This window comes from Contarinia nasturtii, unplaced genomic scaffold (assembly GCF_009176525.2).
Source record: "Contarinia nasturtii isolate CC-2019 unplaced genomic scaffold, AAFC_CNas_1.1 Cnas_scaffold_1699, whole genome shotgun sequence".
NCBI lineage: Eukaryota > Metazoa > Arthropoda > Insecta > Diptera > Cecidomyiidae > Contarinia > Contarinia nasturtii.
In genome coordinates this window covers 2,652,247-2,675,694 of record NW_022199032.1, presented here as the reverse complement: position 1 = coordinate 2,675,694, position 23,448 = coordinate 2,652,247, and the positions used below count along the sequence as shown (strand labels likewise).

The 23,448-nt window shown below is 33.3% G+C and overlaps 1 protein-coding gene across 4 annotated transcripts in view; it reads right to left on the bottom strand.

Annotated features, from left to right (window-relative positions):
- Nucleotides 1–1,435: 1,435 nt before the first annotated feature.
- Nucleotides 1,436–23,448, bottom strand: part of LOC116347161 (5-hydroxytryptamine receptor 1) — a 113,315-nt gene continuing 91,302 nt past the window's right edge. For all 4 annotated transcript variants that reach the window (XM_031777646.1, XM_031777645.1, XM_031777648.1 and 1 more), the window contains 3 exons: nt 12,492–12,553; nt 4,565–5,774; nt 1,436–4,286 (listed from right to left, as the gene is read on the bottom strand). In XM_031777646.1, the coding sequence (XP_031633506.1) occupies nt 3,363–4,286; nt 4,565–4,906 (1,266 nt within the window). In that variant the 5' untranslated portion in view covers nt 4,907–5,774; nt 12,492–12,553 and the 3' untranslated portion in view covers nt 1,436–3,362. The remainder of the gene's footprint in view (nt 4,287–4,564; nt 5,775–12,491; nt 12,554–23,448) is intronic.

Genomic DNA, 23,448 nt, shown 5'->3' with positions numbered 1-23,448 from the left:
TCATTCCTCTTAAAACTTTTACAATAATATCCATATCGTTGAACGATATGGTTAAAATATAGATTTTGGTAGTGAAAAGGCTACAACGGAAACATATTTTAAATTGGAACTTTACAAAAACACTTTCAATACAAACAAATGTTCTAAAGATTCATTTCGTTAGTTTAATCAATGATACAATAATAAAGAAAACTTTTATTTTTAAACCATTTGTATAACAATTCAAGTGAAATATAACTTGTCTCTGTGTTTTCTATTTTGTTTGTCGGTCACATTCTCTATATTATTAATGCACGCCTCACACATAAATCAAACACATATCAACATTTTGATTTCACACTTTAAGTGGCATCCCTGTAAATGTATGTTTTCATCATTTTCTCATAAATATTTTTGTTTTAAAAACGATCATTTATATTTTGCTAGACAATATTTCGAGTGTTTGAGTTATGTAACATGCTTTTCTCTAATTTCATTATCAAATGCATGCTCATAAACGTATAAGTGAGTGTGATTGAAAATTAAAGTCTCATTCAAATAGAAGTTTTCTATATGACACAACATGTGCGATGATCATTTTCAATTTATGTATAATGTATATACACTGATAAGTTTACTATAATTTTCTGGAATTGTTTCTCATTTCATAAATTATATAGGTGTATATATGTATATCAATATAGTTACATGTAGGCAAATAGTTGAGTAGCCAATTTTCGTAGCCCGAGAAATTCGATACCGACTTTCATATTGGGGAAAACACTTTTCAAACTTATCTATACGTATGGTTTACCAATGATATTTGGTTTTTTAGCCGTTTATGTTTTGGAATGCAATTCGCATACTTTCTCAATACTCACGAAAACTACCGTAGCATTCTTGAGCATTTTTTCATGTTTATGTATCTTTTTTTGTTTTTTTTTTTTGGTTGTTGTTGCATTTTTAAATTTGAAGCATCATTATTCCATCAGAATTTATGTACACACACGTACCTTCATTTATGATTTGTGCTTATTTGATTTATCAATGTCGAAAATATCATCTGTTGAAACGAAATAAACGATATCTCACTGTTGGATCGATTATAAGAATTATGTTTTATAATGAATTGACGTGAATTTGGCGGGCGAACTTTAAAAAATAAATCTATTTGTAAGAATTCAAATGAATGCAAACAAAAAGAAAATCTGTCTTTGAAATGGATTTTTCATCTATTTGAGCCACAATTGTTTTTACAGATGACATATTCGACACTTCATCATTTACTTAATGTATATACAGAAATTATATTTAGCCTCAATTTAGAGATGTATACAGTGTGCATGTATATTCGTTTTCCGGTTTAATTAAAAAAAAAAAAACAAAATCGTTTTCTAACAGAGAGATTATATTAATAATAAAAATAATAATATAATAATTATAGTAAAAATAATAGTAAAATTATGACCATTTTCTACTTTTTTACTATCAGACAGATACTACACACTTTTCATTGAATTCTGATCATTTATTTCGAAAGCGATACGGTTACAACTTTTCTACATGTGTACTGTGCCGTTCCTTTAACACTATGCGCCCATTTTTTTTTTTTTAAGAAATTGCTTGAACATTAACTTGTCATACTTGTTGAGTCTGTAAATTTCCAAAAATGTTTCAAACGCAACAATTAGCCAATCAAATATTGGTGGGGTTTAGTTAAATAAAATTGAATTAAAATGAATGAAATGCCAATTTTAATGAATGACGAATTGAGTAAGCATTGATTACGGTTTCACATTCAATTTGATTTTGTTAGTTGTCCCGTTCGAATGTAATTCACTAAATTAATTCAACATAATTTATGAACGAAAAATAATAGACCATTGATTTAAATGAATCGGAAGTTTCAAAATAAATATTGGTTTATTTTTCATCCGGTTGGATTTTTCAAAGAGCTTATTAAAAATCAATAGCTCAAAATTAATCATTTTGGATTTGATTTTATAGATAATATTTATTTTAGTCATTTCATCAATTTTTCCATGGTAAAAAAATCTGCATTTAATGAATAATGTCTGTCTGGACGAAAGTGGGAAAGGAATTGTATGCATCAAAGCGATCATCGTCAATCTAAGATAATTTCTTCGAGTCTCAAGAGCAAGCAAAAAGATTTAAATTTTGAGTTCGACAAATTTTGATTGAAGAAAATGCTACCGCTTGCAAATTGTGAATTTCTTTGAAACGGATTGCAAATCGCGTATTTTCCTGGATTGTAAATAAAAATGATTATTTTAGCTAATGGACAACTTTATCGATAAATAAATGTATCTCTTTTATACTTATAGATTTTTTTCCCGTTTAGTTTCGATCTTACTCGTTATAACAAATCACATTTACTTTCAACATTTTTCACTGAACTACCTAAAAACATCTATTTTGTATAGAATACTTCACCTTGTTTTGTTGTTGTTTCTCTTTAATACATAGTACGTATATTTCATGAATCTTTGGTGATTATTTTCATATGAATTGCCGTTCGTGTTTTGAAATGCAATTGTTCAACACTTACTAAATCGAAATGATCAGATTTCAGTTGTCTATCTGTGCAAGAATGTGCGTGTGAAATGATCTGCTCGAAATACATAGTATGCTTAAATGCACACATATATATAGAAATATTTTCTAGGCCAATATAAATTGTTTTCATTTCATATTATTATCAATCAATGTCGCAATAAATGAAGCCATACGAATCTGTATCATAATAAATTTGCGCATAATATGTGTCAAATGTTTTCATAATTTTTGTCCCTCAATCATGTCTAAATCTTTGTAAATTACAATGCGGCTGCTAGAGAGGATGGCTGTACTGTTCAGTTGTCATTCTAATGCACTTTTATGTCATAAATGATGTCTCTCACCAGCACAGAGCGTTCGTCACCTCTCTTCTAGCCCCAATAAAATTGAACTAAATATTTATCACCTTATAAACATAGAACACGTCCTTATTACTATACACAAAATAATAATCGAAGTGTATGCGATTGCAAAAGTTTTGAGTGTGTTTAATGTTTATATCGAAATATAGATGGCTTCAGTTTTATTAGATAAAATATTTGATTTCGAATCGATTGCTTGAGTTTTGAAGAGGGTCTTCGTTTGTTTTCGTTTTATATTTCTTTCTTTTTTATTGTGGTCTCGTTGGTGGTGGCTCTAACACTGTCACTGTCACTGTCACAGCAAACAATGTTGACCAAATGGCAGATACAGTTGAAATGTGTGTTTGTACCGTAATATGAAGGCACACCTTTTTCATTTCAATTGTGCCCGTGCTGTATCGAATATGTGGAAGCTTAATCGAAAACCCTCTACGACTTTAAATTTCAAAGAAAACTTTCTCGAGCGCCATGGCCTTCGCCGCCAACAACAACACGTTGTGATGTGGGTTCACCGTATTGACTGTGATAGAAATCTTCGCGCATCATTAAATTCAAACTGGAGCATCGAAAATATAAAATTTCTTGGAACGGTTTACGGAAGTCACGATTCAAGGTCGCATAGATAACTGGATTTAGTAGAGAGTTTGCATAACCTAACCATAAAAATATTGACTGTAGATAGCTCGGCACCGGTTCATCGTTATGACCTTGACCCTCATAAAGAAATGCACGAACTAAAGCTAACAAAAAAAATGGCAACCAACATATCGTGAATGCGGACATTATTATTCCTAATGTAGTTGATGCTTTACGCTCTTTAGCTAATTGAAACCGTAATTTCTTTTGATGTGGTGAACCTATAATTGTGCCGCTACTTGTTTCGATTGGTTTCTCTTTGGTGCCGCCGTTCATTGTGTTTTCGAGACGGGTCTGTGCGCGTTTTTCATCTAAAACGATTCGACGTGCTGCTCGAAATATTTGATAGTAAACAAATAGCATGACCGCTAACGGAATATAAAATGATCCAAACGTTGCATAAATTTGATAGCCAAAATTTTGGCACACCAAACAAATTGGTTCACCTTGTTCGGTATAATGTTTGTTGCCGAGAATCAAGAGTGGTGGTAGTGAAATGCATGCGGCACCCAACCATACCAATGCCACACACAGCATCATACGCCTTGGCGTTCGTTTAACACCATATTCCAATGGTTTTGTGATGGCCCAGTAGCGATCCAACGATATCGCGCACAAATTCAGTATGGATGCTGTACAAGCCAGCTGGTCGAATGACACCCATAAATCGCAAAACACCGTTCCAAAATTCCATTCGCCCAGCACTTCGAACAACAATGCCGGGGGCATCACCTGAATTGAATGAAAACGAAAAATTAAACGGTCACTCGATAAAATGACATCGAACAGCGAAACACACAATTAAGATTTTACGAGCATCAAGCGAAAAATATATATTTAAGTAAATAAGGAAGGCACAAGTTAAATGCTATAAATGTTTGCTTTAAATTTCGGAATGGCACAAAGCAAAAATGTGCACACCGATAGTGTGATTTCAACCAAAATCGATCAAAATTATTCGTTGTGTTTTACGACAATCGTTCATCATTCGAATGACGGTCGATACTCACCAATATTGCGACGCATAGATCCGATACAGCTAACGATACCAGAAGATAATTGCAGGGCCTTCGAAGCTTTCGCACCATACACACAGCAATACATACTAAAATATTACCGACGGCCGTTACAAATATTACAACCAACAATATAATGCTTACGACAATTGCCTGCAATGGTGGCAACGATGTGCCCGAATCGGATGAGGTGGACGAAGCTGATGGGACCGCCGTTGAACTGGTGCCAAACGATGACGACGACTGTGTCGACAGTTCTTTTGTTACCTGCGACAGTGAGGCAATCGTAAGGTTGGCTGCTTGTGATCCTATTTCGTCAAATTTTAAATGCTCCATACAGATAGATAAATAATGGCTAGGGGCTGTATTCACGCCCCATGCCGTTACAAAAGCTCACAAGCAATGATTTCCAAATATCGGAATTGAAAAAAAGAAGAATAGAGAAATCGAAGAACAAATGAAAATAAAATCGAAAAATTTTCAACGAAATGCTGGCTGTGGTTTTTGTGTGTTAGTCTCTAGTTGATTTGATGTGATTGTCACTATTTTGGCCGAGCACACATATGTACGTGCGTGTATTTTATATTCCTCGAATGATTCAGTGCGTCGATGTTTTCGATGCCCTTTAAGCCTCGATGTGTAACACCAGTACATCAACTGATTTCGATATAATTTATAAATTCCCCCGTCAACAAATATTTGACGTGTTTAAAAACAAACAAACGAAAAAAAAAAAAACGAAACTAAAAGGTGTTTCAAAACAATTCACTCAGCTGTTTGTTTTTCATTATCAATATGTGTCGTTCATTCGTTCGTTTGTTCACTGCGCGTTCTCGTCGCCGTCGTCGTCGTAGTTTGTCGTCGAAACACACATCAATATAACGGTGATGTGGTCGCAACCGTGGCAATTGTCGCAATAAAATGAAATTTACTTATTTGAAAAATGTTCATGTTGTAAATGGTTTGTTTCGCTTTGCACTCTATGACTATTTGCTATGTGTGGTTTTTCGCTGTATCGGCCGTTTTTTTCTCTCTCTTGAATTAAACTGTAGATCGTTGTCGCCTTTTTTGTGTTATACGTCTCTCTCTCTATCTATCTCTTTTTCTGCGTTTCTTCGATTGGTAATCTCTGATTTGTTTACTGTAATACCAGCAGCACCAGCATCTAGTCCAATGGTTTTTTCGCTATTATTCCCTCTCTTATCTGCAAGACAATAAAAGAAATTGATTGTAAATCTTCTTTTATTACGTAAATAAATTTGATTCAATGAAAGCCCACTGAAGAATGAAAGGAGAAAAATTAAACTTGGAAAATGTGGCGAACCTCAAACATTAAATCAATTTCTGTGTAATATCTGTGCGTCGCACAATTCTTTTTCGATATATGCAGAGACTGATTGAATGGTTCATTAATTGTCTCATCCAGCTATTTAAGAGGAATCAATATTGGGGCAATTATTTTTCGGTCTGTCGAGACTACGTAAAACACGCTGTCTCTCTGACTCCAATTCTATTCAACTAAAACTTGGATCAATCCAAATTTTATGAAATCGTCAACTACAGAAACTACGACTAAAACTGAAAATCATCAACTCTTTGCATCCCAAAAATGTTCTCACGTTCAATGCCATTTTAGTTGATTGCTTTTATTATACAAACATTGATATTATTTTATATTTTATTGGTTGAATATATTTTGAGCCAGTTGTGCACTTTTTCACATTCAGAAACGATAGCATTTTTTTACGTATGTGTAGAGCGTGCAGCCGACCATTTTGAAAAGCGGATATTCCGGATGAATAAAAAAACGTGGTGAAATAAGCACAACCAAAAACCAATTAATAATCACGCACAACAAAAACTGCTACCAGCAAAACCAGGCTCAGAAATTAAAAATACGCATACAAAAAAAAAAGAAATGTGCAACAAATGAACAAATTCGCACGGGATATATCTTCATAATAAGCGAAAATTTTTCGCTTTGTTGAAATAAATGCAACCGTTCGCCTGATAATTAATGCATTACTATTGTGGAATATGATGTGTGGTTATTCGAGGTCACGCGTACGTGTTTTCTCTCTCTCTCTCTTTCTTTTCGTACAAATCCTGCGGTAACCGTGTGTGGATTGCTTAACAACACAAACCGAATTCAATTTTTTTTGTTCGCTTCACCTTTTTTTATACTGTAGCACCACAGATCTTCCGGACCATTTGATTGACTCTATGCTCTTGATGAAATTTCTGTGGTTTCCATATATTGTTATGCACGTTCATTCGCTAACAACAAAGTATACCACGATGTCGATACTAGTTATCGTCATCGATGCAATATTAAATAAAAAAAAAACTCATTCAAGCCTGTCGAACCAATCGAAAACTATTGATTAAATGATGAAGTTTGGCATAGAATATTGAATTTTGTATTGAGTTCTCGAAACACTTATGTGTCAAATTGGCTGAAAATCCGTACACCGGCAATAATAAAATCAGTGAACGAGACTCTTGTCGATAGCTGAGTGTGGTTGGAACTTCGGATATTTTCAACTGCCACCTTTCGGTTGAATGCAATTTATTGTTAGAAAAACGGGTGAAGCCTTCAAGATTTCACACCATTACATTTTTCGGTCGTTGTTTTTTTTTCTCGTTTGTTCGTTCGGTTGTTCTCGGCAGCAAACTATTTATATTTTATAAATAATTTTCATTGAAAATTCAAAAGTCTTTCAACAAGAAACTTGAATAAGTTGACTTTTATATCGTTGACATTGTGCAATTGTGAGAATATTTCGCCAAAGTAAAATCAGATGAAATGAAAAAGTTCGTGAAAGTGCACAGGAAATTATAGTTGATGTTTTATTTATGGAGATGTAGTCCGCAACAACGAGCATTGATCGTTACGACAGAAGAACTTTAAAATATGTATATATTTATGATAGTTGGCTGTGATAGGTATAAATTTTAAATATTATACCTTTAGTCGAAACGATTTCAGGAAAGAAGATCAACCAGCGCAAATGTAAATTAAAAATATTGTACATGTATTTATATTTGATGTGAAAAACGAATCTGAGAAAAAAAAGCCACGTTGGTCGTTTGTGTGGTAGAGAAGTATACGGCAGCATTAGTATCACCAAAAGATGATTTCATCCAGTTACGAATGAACAATGACAAGTGATTGAAATAAAAAAAACACTTTCGAATAGGTCGAGATCAAGAGACATGGCGGAATAAAGGCAGGCTCTGACACACGGGATGCATGGTGTATTCATTGAAAAATGTTAAACAGGTGTACGTGCGTGCCACGAGAACGCGCCAACAAACGACCGAGTGCGTATACATATATATCTATTTGGATATGCTCACAAAACGTACGAATGATTTATTTTCACATTTGATTTGTTTGCGTTCCCTCCGAATGTCATACATATTAAATGAAAGATTTTTTGTGCAACTTGAAACATCAAGCGCAGTTTGGTTCACCTTTTTTTCGTCAATTGATGTGCCCTCAATGAAATCGTTTACAGTTTTTCAGGTACATATTCTTATTCAATGTGTTTTTTTTTCTCTCCTCGTAACTCATATTTGCGTTTTTCTATTCTTTTGTTTGCCGCTGCACAAAATTCATTCATGGCCACACACACATACACGATGTGCCGCACAACAAATATTCGGCAAAATAGAATGTCGTTATTTTTCCATTTATTCACCATTGCATACAACCGCAAAAACGTACACGTACAGCTTTGTGAGCTGTTTTGGCGATAAGAAATTTTAATTTTTATATTTTTATGAGTTCATGTACATATGACGGAAGGCTATGCATATTTGACATGATAATATTTACCCTAAATGCTATATTCAACATTTGAGCTTAATCATAAAACCGGAAAAATAAAAAACCGACAGCTTCATATCTTTCGTCGCACATACGCTGAAATGAAATCAGACAAATTTTCTTTCGATACAGGATGATGTGTATGTTAATTTTTCGAGTATTAATCTCTCTTACTCTCTCTTTATCTCTCCCTCTTTCCAACTCTCTCTTCTCGACTTCTCTTTACTCTTTTTAATTTTTCATTTTTATTCCGGTTTTGAAGCGCAAAACGCAATACCCTTGGGCATATGCTTACAATTTGTTGTGTTTGCTCAATAATTGTGATAAAATTGACGTCAAGTTTGCTTTAAAATATTTTAAAAGTCATCATATTCATTTTCATAGAGCATTAACGATGATACGACCATTTTATACCATATAATTGGAATGCATAAAGAAAAACTTTTACTTTCCGATAACAATAAAAGCAGCTCAACAAAGTGCATTAAAATGGATTTTTTTATTACTCAACGTTATTCAGTGGCGATTTTTTGTTTGCTTTGAAAAACTTTGGCAAAAATGTTCTGTCAATTAAAAAAAGGCAGCAACGTAAAACAAAAAAAAAGAAAGTCAAAGAAAGCGAGAACAGGGAGGCTTTTAAGAAGATGAAAGTATGTGTCACTTGTAATGGTTCATAATGTGTTGAATACTTTGCCGTTGATGTTTTTTGTCTGTTTTTCGACTTTTATTCTAGTCTCAAGTAACATCGACGGTTGATGATACCCTCGAAACTTTTTCGCCCATATTTTCAAAAAGTCACTTTAATGTGTTTTGAAGTTGAGCCATCATTCGTTTTGAATATTTTTCGAGAGACGCAATAATTGTCTGTTTGCATTTGCACGGTTAAGTGCTTTTAAATCGTATAAAATTTGGGTTTTATGCATGTATCGGTGACTATCATCATCATCATCATGTTGATTGGACTAACATATAATAATAATTTTGTTGTTGTCGCCTGCATAAATTATGGCCACTGGTGTAGATTCATGTAAAATGCTCATACAATGAGTGACAGAGAGATAGAGAGAATGATATAAACTTTTGGCATGTATGATTTCGCATAAAATAACATTGAGCGCATTGAACCGTTCAAGCTAACAAGTGTGTATGTGCGGCTAAAGCAATCAAATTGCTGTGTATCAAAATTAAATCACATTGAATCTCCAGGCGGACGGACTGTGTGCGGCCCTCGCGCATGTGTTTGTGGCCGATCTACATCATACAACACAAACTGAATATAAATTTTCATTAAACGACATCCAACAATACAAAAGCCACGCATAAATTCAAGTTCATTAAAAAGCTTCCCATTTAATATCCTTCTATAAGCTAAAAGTTGCGGTTCATCCAATGAACGGACGCGCACACACACGCACTTGATATATTTTCAATGTATTATTCTTTAACATTTATGCTACCGACATTCTTTGTATTATGTTGGGTTTGTGTAAATTCGCTCAAACACGTGCAGTGACGAACAATATGCGTGCACAATGGAAAGATGTTTAAATAAATCTTCCGTATCGCTGTTTTTTCTTCTACCTAAATTTACTTTCTACCGATGAAAAAGTCATCATCTCTCACACTTGATATATTTTTGTCCGTGTTAAGCCGTGCACGTAATGATTAAATCATTTTGTCGATTTTTGGCATATTTGTTTTGTTATACTTTCGAAGTTTTGTTGCTCACGTCTTTCGATGACGACTTAATTTGCGTGAAGATTGCCAAATCAGCTTATCAAAAATGCGTTTAGTAATTAAAGAAGCCAGTTCTTTTTTCTTCCACGAACACCTTGATTTGAATTTGAATACATTTATCGGCCGAATCATATTCGCCGATTTTAATGACTTAATGATGAAAATTCAAGCGAAAAATAAAAATGAACGATAGAATTTGATCGATCGCAATTGCCATGATACCAATTCAAAAATTATTAACAACACTGATTTCGTTTGTCATCACATTTCGCATTCTCTGTATGATTCAATAACAAATGTTGCATATAAATTATCGGTCGCGCACAGACTATGACCAGAGCACATAAAAAAATAGTCACGTTGAGTTGAGTTTGGTGGTGATCAGCCGTTTGGCACTCATAATAAAACAATTCATCAACCTGTCACGTCACTCACACGACTACTGTGCGTAACAAGTAAACGGATGTACATTTACATCAATAATTTAATTTAATCGTTTGTCAAAAGGCCGAAATGCCATTTTCACATTTCAACGGAAAAACGGTCGATAATGTTAGCAACAATAATTTTAAGAAAACGTCCAATTTCCTAGGTGAAACAAGACTCGAACAAATAACCGCCTCAATGGTACACGAATATTTAAATGTAAATTCTTTATTTTAAATCTTAATCTATTTGTTCATTTATTAGAATGAATTCGTTTAATGCGAAAGTATTTTTTTTCATTTCGTATTTGATTTGTCGTAATTTCTCAGGGTAATTCCAAATTGTTGTGAAACAATAAGCTTTACAATTTCCTGGAGCTTAAGATCCAGTACATTGTAAACACATTTTAAATATTTTACACCAAAATGGCTCTTCATTTTCCATTTTAAGGCATCTTCGTTTAACGTTTGCCACTTCATATTTTTTCATTATGTGTACAAAAAAAATTCCAAATAAAAATGTAGTGAATGCTATTTTAAACGACAATTAGCATTTAAATTTAACTATTATAATTAATTGGCTAATTTTAGCTCTACACCACTAAAACGACTTTACAAGTTTGTTTTATTTCTAGTTTTTTTTTTTTGCATTTTTGTAGAACTTCCTCAAGGATTCTCTTTCGCATAAAAGTTAAAAAAAAAACACCGAGTAAAGTAATTCTCTCGCATTTTTGTGCATATTCTCTCAAAATATGGTTGAAGAATTAAGCACCCCATATCGATATTTGCTCATATTTTACAAACGAACCGTTTCAAGTTGCGCAAATCATCTCTGTTTCACTACAAATAGATCAGAGAATACCAATTCCCTTAAGTCAATAAACACAGTATCCGATTTCATTGTTAATCAACGCACTTTTCAGTTTTTTTTTGTTTGTTGTTTTAATTTTTTGCCGCTCGCATTTTCACTTTTTCTCATGAATGATGGCAAGATTTATCGTGCTCATGCATTTTATATACAATATTGAATCGTATACGAATTTACTGACTCCTGCCTGACTGGTGTGGCAGAAGTTTGTTTTGCGCACGAACTTCGAGGTTGTTTGGACAAAGTTTTCGATGGAAATTGCTTTTTTATTGTCAATGATTTTATTGGTTATAAATTGGTGTTCGCAATTGCTGGTAGATAAATTGAGATGACGATGAGGCATAGCGGGGGAGAAGAGAGAAAGAAGAAAATTCATACATCAATAAATCAATGTTCTGAAAGTGTATGAATATCGTAGCTCTGGTGTGTGTTAAAAATATGAATTTTGTCGTAATGCTCATTTAAAGCATATTTTATAGCATTTACAAACTGCACACATCTTTCGAATATTATCTGTACGGATGGTAGCATACGGATATATCATGTGCGGAAATGAATGAAAATCCCCATGGATGAGCAAAATTTATTGGACCAAAGGAAGGTAAAATGAAATTCATTAACTTGTAATCTCTTGCCACAAATTCCAACACAATGCATGTGTGTGTGTGCGTGCTCCTCCACGTGTTCAAAATATTGAATACCCTTTTTTGCTCTTGTCTTCCAACTAAGATACTATAAAACATTCTCCAATAACAATGTATAACGTTTGGAAATGTAAATCACCAAACGATGGAAACTACAGATTATTGAAGAAGCACGTTGATACTTTTGGATGCAATCCATAAAGTTGATGCAACAACTTTCGAAGTTACATTGCACACACACACAAATGTGCGCAATATTGTAAGTAATTATGAAAGCGGAAAAGAACCGATACCAGAACTAATCGCAGGTAATGTGAATGGTTTGTTGGTAGTTTTCTGATAATGTTTGTTTTTTCTCTCACTTCTTCAGTTAAGTTCAGTTCCATTCAATTCAATTACTAGAGCTTGTACATACCTGGGAATTCACTCAATGAAATTTATATCACTGAGAAAGCATTGGCTACTCTCCAAGCAAATCTGAAAGCAAACAAAAATATTAAGATAAGACAATTTAATATCATCGATGTTTGAAAATTGTATAATATGATTTGTTAAGAATACAAAGTGTAATAGCAAAAATGTGCTACTTTTGAAATGCCATCCAATGCGATTATAGCGATTTCAAACCACGGGCAATAAAATGTCTGGCACTTTTTTTTGGCTGTGAAAATCAGTGTACTATTGTGTCATATGGTTAAATGAACTAGTTCAACTGTCGCCACCATTGTCGTCAATCACATTGCTCATGCAAACAAATGATAGAATTTTAATGGAACATAATAATCATATGTCTTCCATCAAATGCAAATATTTACATTAAAATTAATGAATAGATTATTGATGAGTCGCTTATCGTATTGAAAGCTTTCCAATTTTCAACGTATGCCATTGCATTAATGGTTGAAATGTGATATTGAGCGTATACAGTTTCTGTACTTCAATCATACCCTTCCCTCATTCGCTGATCTCACACCATCTTCGTCTAGAAGAGTGAGTGTGTATGTGTCGGTCATATCTTTAAATGATGAATTGAAATTGTATGCTATTAATTCACAGTGTATGTGCGCCCGCCCGCTTGAGATAAAAGCATTGACATTGGTCGTGAGCAGAATAAAGATCTCTCAAATCCATAAAACTCATGAAAAGAAAGCAATAAGCGAAGAGACATTAACTATTATCAGTTATCAAATATGGATTATTATTATTATTATGTCTTTACTACATCATATTTTTTATTCTCTTTATTAAATTCATCCCAAAATGGTGCACATACATACATGCATTGAGTGAAAAGGTATGTTTTCTTAGTGAAAACTTAGCCAAGAACAAAGCTCAACTCATCTCGTTGAATGAAGACAGTAAATAAAAGGGACCGGTGAAAGATGTGTACAATGAATAGAAAACATATACACAAATATAACAACAATGGAAGAGCAAAATCGTACGTTATTGAAAGCATATAGATCGCTTCAATTCGGAATTTATACTATTTATACAGGGCAAAATGAACAATGGTCCATATATTCGAATTGAATATGTTGTATGCGTATAAATAAGCATGGTGAATACAGGCGATGGACGAACAACATCATGCATGAATCGAAGAATTGAATGCTGTGTACGTCGTACACAAAACCAGAATTATTATCGCCAGCAAAAAAAAAAGGTTTGCGTTGTGTCTATGCTATGCATTGAATTGGGCCATCGTTTTCCAATCCAACGTCACGCACGCAATAGTACACAATCGTCGAGACGACAACGTATAGTTATGGATTTATTTAATTTTGTCTATGTGTACGCGTGACCGTTATTGTTTATTTCGTGTATGAAGTCGATATGAATTGATCAACCTCAGCCCCGAACTGAGCCAACGGATTCTCAGTATCTGTTTCAATGTGTATGCGTCATTTTGTGTGTGCAAGCGACTCATCTTCTAATGTTAAATAATCCGTTTGGAAAATTACAATGTGCAATAGTCTTCGACATTTTATTCATTCATGGTATTCATGGGAGAAAAGGTTAAATGGTGAACAGATTACGGGGGCTAAAAAGTGTTAAGGGCAATATTCGTGAACGATCAATCGAACAAAGCATCTAAAAAAAACGTCAATACGTGCGAACGCACTGCACAAAAACCATAAACCGATTTCCATGGCAAACGAAAAAAAAACAATTGGCATTCACATAAATTCAGGTATGTATCGAAATTCACCATATTTTTTATTCAATCACAATCACTTTTATCTACGTTACGAACAGAAATCGATTACAATATTTGTGTGTGCTAGCTTCGTGCCGATAATAATAATATAATACAATAACAGTAATAATAAGAATGAGAATAAGAATAACAAAAACACACAAGCAAATATTATCGTGTATGAAAAACAGTGAGTGAATGGTTCAATTGATATTGGAGGCTGTTTTTATGGTGGTGCATTTTATCACATCGGTATCTATCGACATAGAGATATATTGGTTATCTTTGCATTTCATAGTCACTTGGTTTCAAATTAATAATGAAACGAATCACATTGTATCAAATCGAAATGAAATTCACAGTTCGATTTGTAGTTTGAATGTAAACGAACATAATACAATTGAAGGAATACCCATGGTCAACACTAAACACAGTTTACCATTCATTGATTTTTCACTCTCGATCTCTGTTCACAGTTACATGCTGCGCATCTCTATCATCATGCAGAGTTCTGTTTTTGTTTTCGAATCATGAGATATTAGATATAAATTGTCAATTGACTTGAACATTGTATGTTGCGTATGAAAATCTCTCACACTCTCCGTATCTTGATGTTTCTCGGAACGAATTTCGGTGTTGGAAATCTTGATAGCGTACTACGCACAGGATGCGTTGCTTCAACATGTCAGTATGTTGTGAATATATTGAATGATTGCCTTTTGTTTTGATATTGTCATTATTTTATCAATCTAAATGTATATATATATGGTTGTAAGCTTTTATTTGAGCCCCGGTTGCCACATTTTCCGTATCCATAAAAGGCATAAAAGTCAAATGGAAATCGAAAATATGACTATCGCCACATGATCCCCCACTCTCGTACACGTAAAATAATACATTGTTCCACTGTTTGAAGCAAGGCAAATACAAAAACAAACATGTCTCTATATAATATATGAACAATCAATCTGATCTGTATTTATATTCGTTAAACATAGTGGAATGATAACGCTATTGATTTTACTTTGACTATTCTATCCGCTTTCGGTGGTATTGTTATTTGTTATAAAGCGTTTTCGTTTCGCCTTTTGTTATCACCGTATTTTTTATTTAAACTTCCTATTTCAAATACGAATATGTTACAATGATACATTCACCGCAGCAAAGCTCACCAAAGCCTCTCTATTAATGAGTAAACACGATGACTTCAATGCTGACACTGGCTAACTACCTGTGCACGACTTTTTTTATTATAGTTGGTTTCTATGGTGTGCCTTGTTTAAGTTTGATGCATATAAATCTGACTTGTTTTTTTTTTTGTAATAAATAATAACAACACACAAAAACCATATTGCGTTATTGTCATCTTTTATCCCTCATCCCTCCATCCTTTATGCTCTTCATCATCCCACATCGTCTCTGTTTGTTGTAAATACATCTGGTATTTATATTCTTTGTACGCCAATCCATATTTCTCTTCTTCGCTGTGTGTGTTCACCATACACCCGGACTTCTATCAAAACAGTTTTTTTTTGCTCATTCGCCGCTTGAATCGAATGATGTTTTATAGAAAACATAACCATAAAAAAAATAACGCAACAAAACATGTCAGTTTTGATGAAACGTAAATATATATCTAGTTCAAGGCTCTAAATATACTGAAGAAAGACAGTTCTCTAGACTCTAGACTCGAGTCTCAGATTCCCGAAAAAAAGTGATATACGAGATTATGCGAGCGAATAGCATAACATAAAAGCCAGAATAACCAATTCTCGTATGGTTCACGCCGACCGATGAATATATGGGTGGGTGTGTGTATATGCTAAACAGTCACTCACTAATCTGCATCTTTTGTAAATATTCGAAAAATGGCAAACTAAATGAAAAACAAGCATGTGACTCATGCTGTTGGTAGTCGATTTTTTTCGTTCTTCATCTATTTTTGAACTGGTGATTTGACAACCGTTTGGACGTTCACAGTATGTTGAGGAGCAAACAAGGGACATGATCGAAACATGTAATGAAAACAGAGAACTACAGTAATAATAAAGGAAAAAGATTCAAAGTTTTGTTTGTTGTTGAATTTTTTTGTTGTTGTCTACTTCTTCTTCCTTCATATATGCGAATAGAGTCGTAATAAAGATGCGGTCGAACTTGTTGTCCTCTCAATTTATGTTTGTTTATACAGAGAGAAAATCCGCTTTGTGATGACAATGTGTGTATTATATAAGTTATAAGTTGGCATTAATTTTTAGATTATATTTAGCTCGTACGAAAATTTCAAAAAAAAAACCGAAGTTCTACGACACACAGTATTACATTCTATACTTGATTCTCTAGTTTTCATACACAAACACACGATGTCTGTCATTTAGCTTGTGTCATTTTATCTCCTTCCATTCGGTTCCATAACGAACATCAAAGGCAACAATACACAATGAACATAATGAAACTGTGCTTTTCACACACACTTTGCGTGTGTGTGTGTGTTTTTGTATCGCTTTTAGCGATTAATATAATCAATCGATAAACAAAATTGCGATGATTGAATAGAAATGCCCTGGTGTATCAGCCATTCTTTTCTATTGTCGAAAAATGCGCAAACTTCCATATATGCAAATTTCATAATGAGTTTCCGTACCTCTCTTTTGTCCTCTTTATGTCAAATAACATTTTCATCAAAATCGCTGCATGTAAAAGGAAACATGATACACGAGAAAGAATAAAAAAAATATACCGAAGTTTTGTTTGGATTGTGCGCTTCTTTTGATTTACGATTACAGTTCTCTTTATATCCGAAGCAAGTTTGGCGCTAAAGCCGCACAAAATGTGTTCTATTGAGGATATAACAGCGAGAAAGAAGAAGAAGAAGGAAAAATGTAATAGACGACCGTCATTTGTTCGTAACTTTTTCGTTTCTTCTTCAAAGTAAGTGAAACAAATGATGTCAACAGCTTGGCTTTTTTCTGTATTGTTTTCATCCAAGCGCACACACCCTCACAAAATGAAAGAGATATAGAAAAAAGTGCAAGATAAAACATGAGCAATGAGCATTAAAGATAAAGCAAACAACTCCAATTTTTATTATTGTTTTCATTCATATTTTTTTTACTTTACTCGCCACTCTTCACTTGTTTCTCGTCTCTACTGAGCAATACAAATACGTGATCATTGCACGCTATGTACTCTCGACCATCATCCTTGTGATGAATATTATTTTGGAAATATGAATTCCAATCCGTATGCATATATTCGTTATCATTTTACTTGGCACAGACGTGATTTTTGTAAAACAAGTTACAATCTATTCCACGAAAATAGATTTTCCAATCTATTATATGTTTCGGTCCATTCTGCAAAAGTTTGTTTGGTCCCATTACATTGTACAATGCAAGAGCAAAACAATTCGGAATATTGGCATAGAGAGATGAGGATTTCAAACACATACATTTAATTAATTAAACTTAATTAGTGATAATTTATCTAAATGAAAAATCGCAAATAATAAGCTGAGTGGTAAGGGGGACAACGGCAAGAACGTCAAATGAGGATGATTGTATTGTCTTTCAAAAGGGCACAACGAATGTCAAATTTATGATTGGGAGAATGGGGAGTTATAACCGTGTGCACATTTTAGATAATATCAAAAACTTTCCTTTTTTTCTCTCTCTCCCTCTTTATCCATCTCTTTCATTCCCTTTACATAGTCTCTTACAAATTTGCATCGTGCCAAAATCACGAAAAGTGTATATCTCGTGTCGTTTGAAGATGCTTTGTGAAACGCTTTATTCATGCCAAACTACACATCATTTTGTTATTATAAAAATTTTTGTCGTCTGTTATGTATGAAGAGACGACCAAAAAAGATGAGAGAGTGAATCAATTTCCCTCAATTTGAAACACATGAAAGCAAATAAAACCTTTGTCGGTGGCTGCCATAACAGAGCCTGTCAGCAACAATAAAAATTGCGGGACTATAGAAGTTTTACTGTTTGCATCAAAAAACCATTTGTGCCAGATTGATTTCACCTGGACGAAAAAAAATGCGAAGAAGAAAAATGACACGATGGCTTTTCATCGCACATGAAAGCCAGGGAAAATATTTAATATATTTTAAATGGCGAAAATATTGAAGAAGTCTATCAATTGTTTGCGTTCGAAGGAACAATAAAAGTGAAATAATGGCAATAAAAAGAAGAAGAAGAAGCAACATTTTTACAACGTTCGCAAAGAATGAATGAAATCGCACCACATTTTTCATTACAAACGTATTGTTAGAGCTGTGTTATATTTTTTGGCATATTCCCTTTTTTTATTAATATTTTTTTGTCGGTTATTTATGCGAGCCTATAAAAATGGTGACATAAAATTGCACAAATACGGATTTTATATATCGAAAATGGCATACTCCAAACTACCATCGGAAAAAATAAATAAATTTTGAACGGCACGCATTCTTCTTTTTTTCTATCTAAATGGACATACTTCACTCGTTGTTTGCATAAGCATAAGCACAAAACATTATTCTATTCATGCTAAATCATTTTATATTCCTTCCAATTTGTTTTCAAGTGTCTACCTGTCGACAACCAAACACACACACCAAACGCAGACACACATCAAATGTGTTATTTATTGATTTTATATTGTGCTCATGTTCATTTCCTCAAGTGAAATGATTTAGAATTTGTTGTTTGATTTGCAATCGAACAATGAAATTCACTTTTTACGTACCTTTGTATGCACACTGATTTTATCACAGATTATTTCTTGCCAATGAATCATTCAAATGACAAATAAATGACAGTTTTCTATTTCTAATAAACAAAAATCCATCGCGTTGTGTATAAACCAATCATTAATCAGGTTTTTTTTTGAAACGCTTGTCAAATTAAATTGATTAAACAATTGGATTGCATCAAAATGACAGATTTCGCGCAATTAGTAATGTCCATCATATTTTCTATTGTGTTAGTTCGTTACATAGATAGTAATTACACATTTTAAAAGCTTTCAATTTTTGCGACGAATTTTCAACAACATGTATAAGCTTTTCTACTACTCTGGTCCATAGCTTATGACCAGAGGTCCAAGAGGTAGAATTAAACCTCCTCTGATTGAAAAATAACTGCTTAATATGTTTCGAAAAGTCGAGGCGTAGACTTTCATAAAATACTTTTCACCTTACACTATGTGTGCGGAAAAAGTAAAATTCTTTCGAATTACTCCTATAATCAATTTGGATTGTAATGGAATGAAAAATTCCAATTTGCTAGAGGTTTTGCCAAGAGAAATTCATTCAGCCAAGGTTTTTAAAAATTTTGAAATTATCCCTCTAAATTTTTCCCAAAATTTTAAAATAATGTCTCCCCCTTGCATCGTCCACTTCAGAAGCTATGCCTCTAGCATAATCGAAATTGTAAGTGTTACACTGTAATTTTTTCAAATATCTGTGCAACATCATTTTTGGTGATAAATATTAATTTGAAAAGGTCAGTAATTACTATCTCTATTCAACATACATAACGTGAGTGATTTTTTTTGTATCTAATTTCGTTTCATTTATACATGGAGTATTGTTTCATATTTAACCATAAAGGTTCATGAAAAATCTCTAATGACCTTTCATATATTATCTCATAAATCATTCGTTCGTCATGACAAAATAATAAATTGAACGTTGAAGTTCAATTACTTTCGGACCGTTGAAGGCAATTCAACCATTGAATCGTTCACCCTTTTTCAAGTGCTTATCTCGAAGTCGGTCGCTTTTATTATGCTACCATATGTAAAGAGTGATACAAATTATTTAAACGATGGTCTTAATACTTCAATGCGTACAATTCAGCAGCTAATGTAGTAAAATGGACATTTCGTAGAGTCAGTTTATTATGAGCTATGGTCCGTTTGCAAACTCAAAAGTAATCAAACAAATCGAAGTGAGTTATCTCTAAGTGAAGCGCCACAATTTTATTGGACGAACACATACGTAAAATTAGGTATGCTTCAGCACATTTTTGTCTACTATTTGTGTTGTAATATGTGTATCTGTCGAAATGCCTTATTTATGTGCTTTAATAATAAAATTGAATGGAATTGATAAACTATTGAATACGTTTTAGATTGCAAAAATAAATAATCGAAATAAAAGCCCAATTGGTATTGTATTGACACAGTCACATTGAATTGGTAGCCAATTTATGTTTAATCATTCATATAGACCAGTGAAATTTCCAATTCGAACCGAACGATGTTCATTTCACGCATACAACTCTAATAATAACAATCGCACAGATAACAAACGTTTGGCTACTGGATTGTTTCATCCGTTAGCGTTGAATTTGTAATGAGAGCATTAATGCTCGTTGTATGCTCATTCAAATTTTGCGTTTGCTTCATTTAAATCATTAAACATGGATGATTTACAATATCAAAATGAATTCGAATATGCTAACTAGTGCATAAAATCGAACGTTTGCTCAATAATTTGTCGATGGAGTTTTTCTTCTTGTGATGGTACATAATTCAATTTACTGATTAACGTAACAATCGACAAAAAGCCGAAAATTCAATTTATCAACAATAGTTTACAAGCATAGACTCCGTTTCGAATTTGCTTTAAAATCTAAAAAGTTTTGCGGCACACAAAAGCGAATGACAAATCATGGAAATATGTTCATGCGAAGTGCAAAGTCATCACAATTTTTCATCGAATATTTTCCAAGCTTTTTATCATTTAAATATGTTTTGTTTTTTACTAAAAACAAATGGTGTAGAACGTGCTTGCAACGATCAGATATATTGATAAGTTTTGTATAGTGCTCACTTGGGTTTTTTGATGATAATGGTATTTATGGTGGGCTTAGCTTCTTTACTTTCACGAATCGGAAAAACCGCCAAACTAATTACGATAAACGATATACGTAACAAGTATAAAATTGTTCTTGGTTTGAAAGATATTGAACCGAAAATCGTATTGCGCTAGAATCTAAAGTCGGTATGTTTTGCGGCACAAAAACGAAAACTTTTCACAATGAATAATTTATTATGGCAACAAAACAGAGAGAGAGAGAGAGAGAGAGAGAGAGAGAGAGAGAGAGAGAAAGGATAAAGAGAGAGAATCTTCTTAGAACACGAACGAAAATGATGCGATGCGGAAGAATAAAAAAGAAATGAAATTTGTTGCGGAGAATTTCATAAGCGAAGTTTATGACGTTCCAAACAACTAGAATATTCACAATAATATTCTAGTCTTATTCGCTTTGGACTATTATCATAATGGTGCGAAGCGGCATATCATTCCTCTCGTTATTTTATTATTATTTGCATTTTTACACCAAAACAATAATTGCCGCAACCAATTTGGAAAATAATATCAAACTAAAGAACGCACAAAATATCTCCAGTACTTTTATTATTTATTCAAATGTTATTTTATGTAGAAACTAGATCAGTTCGAAACAGAATAATTAAACAAAATCCATAGAAAAAACTTTTGTGTGTGTGTGTGTGTTTATTAAACATTCGGAATTGCCTTGCTTGAAATTATCGATTCGTTTTGTTGGTGATTCTAAACAGAGAGTCAAGTCCAGTACTAGAAAAAGTTTTCAACAACAACAAATTTTTTTAAAGCTATATCGACTGCATTCCAAAGTCTACCGAATAGTTTCACGTACTTATAAAGTTTGTTTGTGGTTTTGAAAATTCCAAACGACTTTGGTATAAACATACGTGAAAATAAAAATGCACGAGAAATGCAAACAAACAATGCAAAAAAGCGACCTAAGATTCTAGTTGAATTTTCGTTAATGTGCTATGATTTCAATGTTTGCATGCAGTGGTCTTCCATTTATTTGTGGAATTTGTATGAGCAATACTACGATTGTGTACAATATTATAAATTATCATTTAGAAAAGTTTTCATTTTAATCATGAAAATTGGAGATGCTGCTTTCGTAAAAACTTTTTCCAACAAAATAGCTTACTGTTTTAATGATTTTATTTCGGTGAACGTAATTTAACATTTCTTGAATGCCATACTTAATATTATTATACATCAAAAGAGTTAATACAATTTAACTAACGCAAAAATAAAACGAGAAAGAGAGAGACAAAGATAATAAACTCCATCATATAATTATTTGCCAAAGGCAATGTTGATAGAGAAACTGAGGCAAATACATATGAACATAAATTTATTTTAAAGTGAGTCTGTCAAAAATAACGTCCCGGGAAAAGTGTACCGAAGATCACAAGATATGCTTGCGAATAAAAAGCACGCTCGTCGCTCGTACTCATAAATTACACCGCGAAAATGCAGGTGCATCTCTTTTTCTGCACAGATTATTTTTCAATGAGCATTTTTTTTAAATATCGAAATGCTAAAATAAATAAAGTGTTTTTGATCAACAAAATATTTCTTGCACTTTGTTCAACATGGCATTGGAACATCTCGTTGGCCTGACATGTCTCCCTGCAAATGCAAAACATTTTCATGATATATAAACTCATATAAACATTAAGTTTTTCACCATGTTTAGCTCTTTCATTATAATGATTTAATGCATTTGTACGCATTTGTATCATTTGTGCATGTGTGGAAAATTGGTGGAGAAAAAAGAAGTCTGTCAGCTCATATTTTTCACAGTGAAAAAGCCTTTAAAATTGCCATACATGCTGTGCAACGAAATCACCGTGGGTGAGGGCATGCATTTCCCGGATGAAGTGTTGATTTCCACATGCACACATTCATTGCAAAGCACACCCATTCGCCCATGGAATGCAACTAATTGTAAAAAGCATCCGGAATTTGATACTCTCTGGCACAACATGAATTATACTTCATTATGTGGGTTTTCAAATATTCTACAGTTATATGATTTGGGAAAAGAGTCACACTTGACTTAGTAGGTACCATTTTGTGGTGTACCGGTTTGAGAGAACGTATGTAAATCCATTGAGATCACAAAGGAAAAATGAAATTAATTTTAGTCTGACTGAATCGCATTCATTTGGCTTAATTCGTTTGTCATTTTTCAGTGAATTTGTTGTTATCTGTGCGGTGCGGGTATGCATATTCACATATACTACACCGAAATAAAAAAAAACCATAGAAACTGTCAGCTGTAATGACAAATGTTTCTGATTTTTCCGTGTCTCTTGCTTAGAACAA